This window comes from Octodon degus, unplaced genomic scaffold, assembly GCF_000260255.1.
Source record: "Octodon degus isolate 3935 unplaced genomic scaffold, OctDeg1.0 scaffold00065, whole genome shotgun sequence".
Taxonomy (NCBI): Eukaryota; Metazoa; Chordata; class Mammalia; order Rodentia; family Octodontidae; genus Octodon; species Octodon degus.
Window position 1 is genome coordinate 7,827,150 of NW_004524641.1, and position 1,164 is coordinate 7,828,313.

The window sequence follows — 1,164 nt, forward strand, 5'->3', positions numbered from 1 at the left end:
CTTTGCGCTTGCCAGGGAAGTGCTTATTCCACTGAGCCATCTCCCCAGCCCCTGAAATCATAAAATTTAAATCTGTCATTCGCCAAACATTCTAAACTATAAGCAAGATAAACCAAAAGGTATGTTTTTTTTTCTTTTTTTTGCATTTTTAGGGAAGGGTCTATAGGGCATTCAGGGTCTCACTACTAGATTGGACTCATAGTGATCCACCTGTTTACAGCCTCCCAAAAGCTGGCATTACAGGTGCGTGCCACCATGCCAAGCCCAGGGATCGAATCCCTGTCCCCTGCACCAAAAGGTATGAACCTAAGAAAAAAATATGAGGGGCAGTGGGGAATACCAGGAATCAAACTCAGGACATTGCACTTGCCAGACAGGCACTGTGCCACTGAACTATCTCCTCAGTCCATGAACTGAAGAAATTTATGTACAACTAAAACACCTTTAAATAAAAAATGTTAGGTAGATATATATGTATTCATTGTAAAATTCTCTATTTACTGTATATTGGAAAAGTTTTATGATAAAATGTTAGGAAAAGAAAATAATGAAAAAGAAAGTCATATTATCAGTGTTAACTCACATCTTAGAAACCATGAAATGAAATGCCAGGTATGACTTACCTTCCAGAGGATAATCACTAACAGAGCAAGCACCAGTATCCCAGCAAGAATAGCCACAAGGATGATCCACCAGGGGATTCCTGAATACTGAGCCACAGTCTTCGAAGGAAACACAGTGACGCGAACCTACAGACACAGAAGAAGGCAGATTTCTATGAACTAGGGTGGAGTTGATAATTTTAATTCTGAGGGCCAGCCAGATAGCTCAGTGGACTAAAGTGCCTGCTTAGGCAGATGCAGGGACAGGGGTTTGATCCCAGGTGAGCTGTGTTGGCCCTATCCCCAGGGCACACTGACACAGCAGTTGAGACGGCATGGTGGCGTACACCTATAACCCCAGCACTTGGGAGGCTGAAAACAGGAGAATCACTGAGTCTGATCTGTGCAGCGACACCCTGTGGACCCTGTACGAAATACATTTAGAAAATTAATAATTTTAATTCTGCTTCTGAACACATCTTGGACAACAATATCCACAGATGGATGAGTTGACTTTACAGTGGAAAATCCTTTCTCTTATCACAGTACAGGACTCGAGAGA

The 1,164-nt window shown here is 42.4% G+C and overlaps 1 protein-coding gene across 4 annotated transcripts in view; it reads right to left on the bottom strand.

Annotated features, from left to right (window-relative positions):
• Positions 1-1,164, bottom strand: part of Itga6 (integrin subunit alpha 6) — an 82,765-nt gene that overhangs the window by 9,025 nt on the left and 72,576 nt on the right. For all 4 annotated transcript variants that reach the window (XM_004634756.2, XM_004634757.2, XM_023719139.1 and 1 more), the window contains one exon: positions 624-749. In XM_004634756.2, the coding sequence (XP_004634813.1) occupies positions 624-749 (126 nt within the window). The remainder of the gene's footprint in view (positions 1-623; positions 750-1,164) is intronic.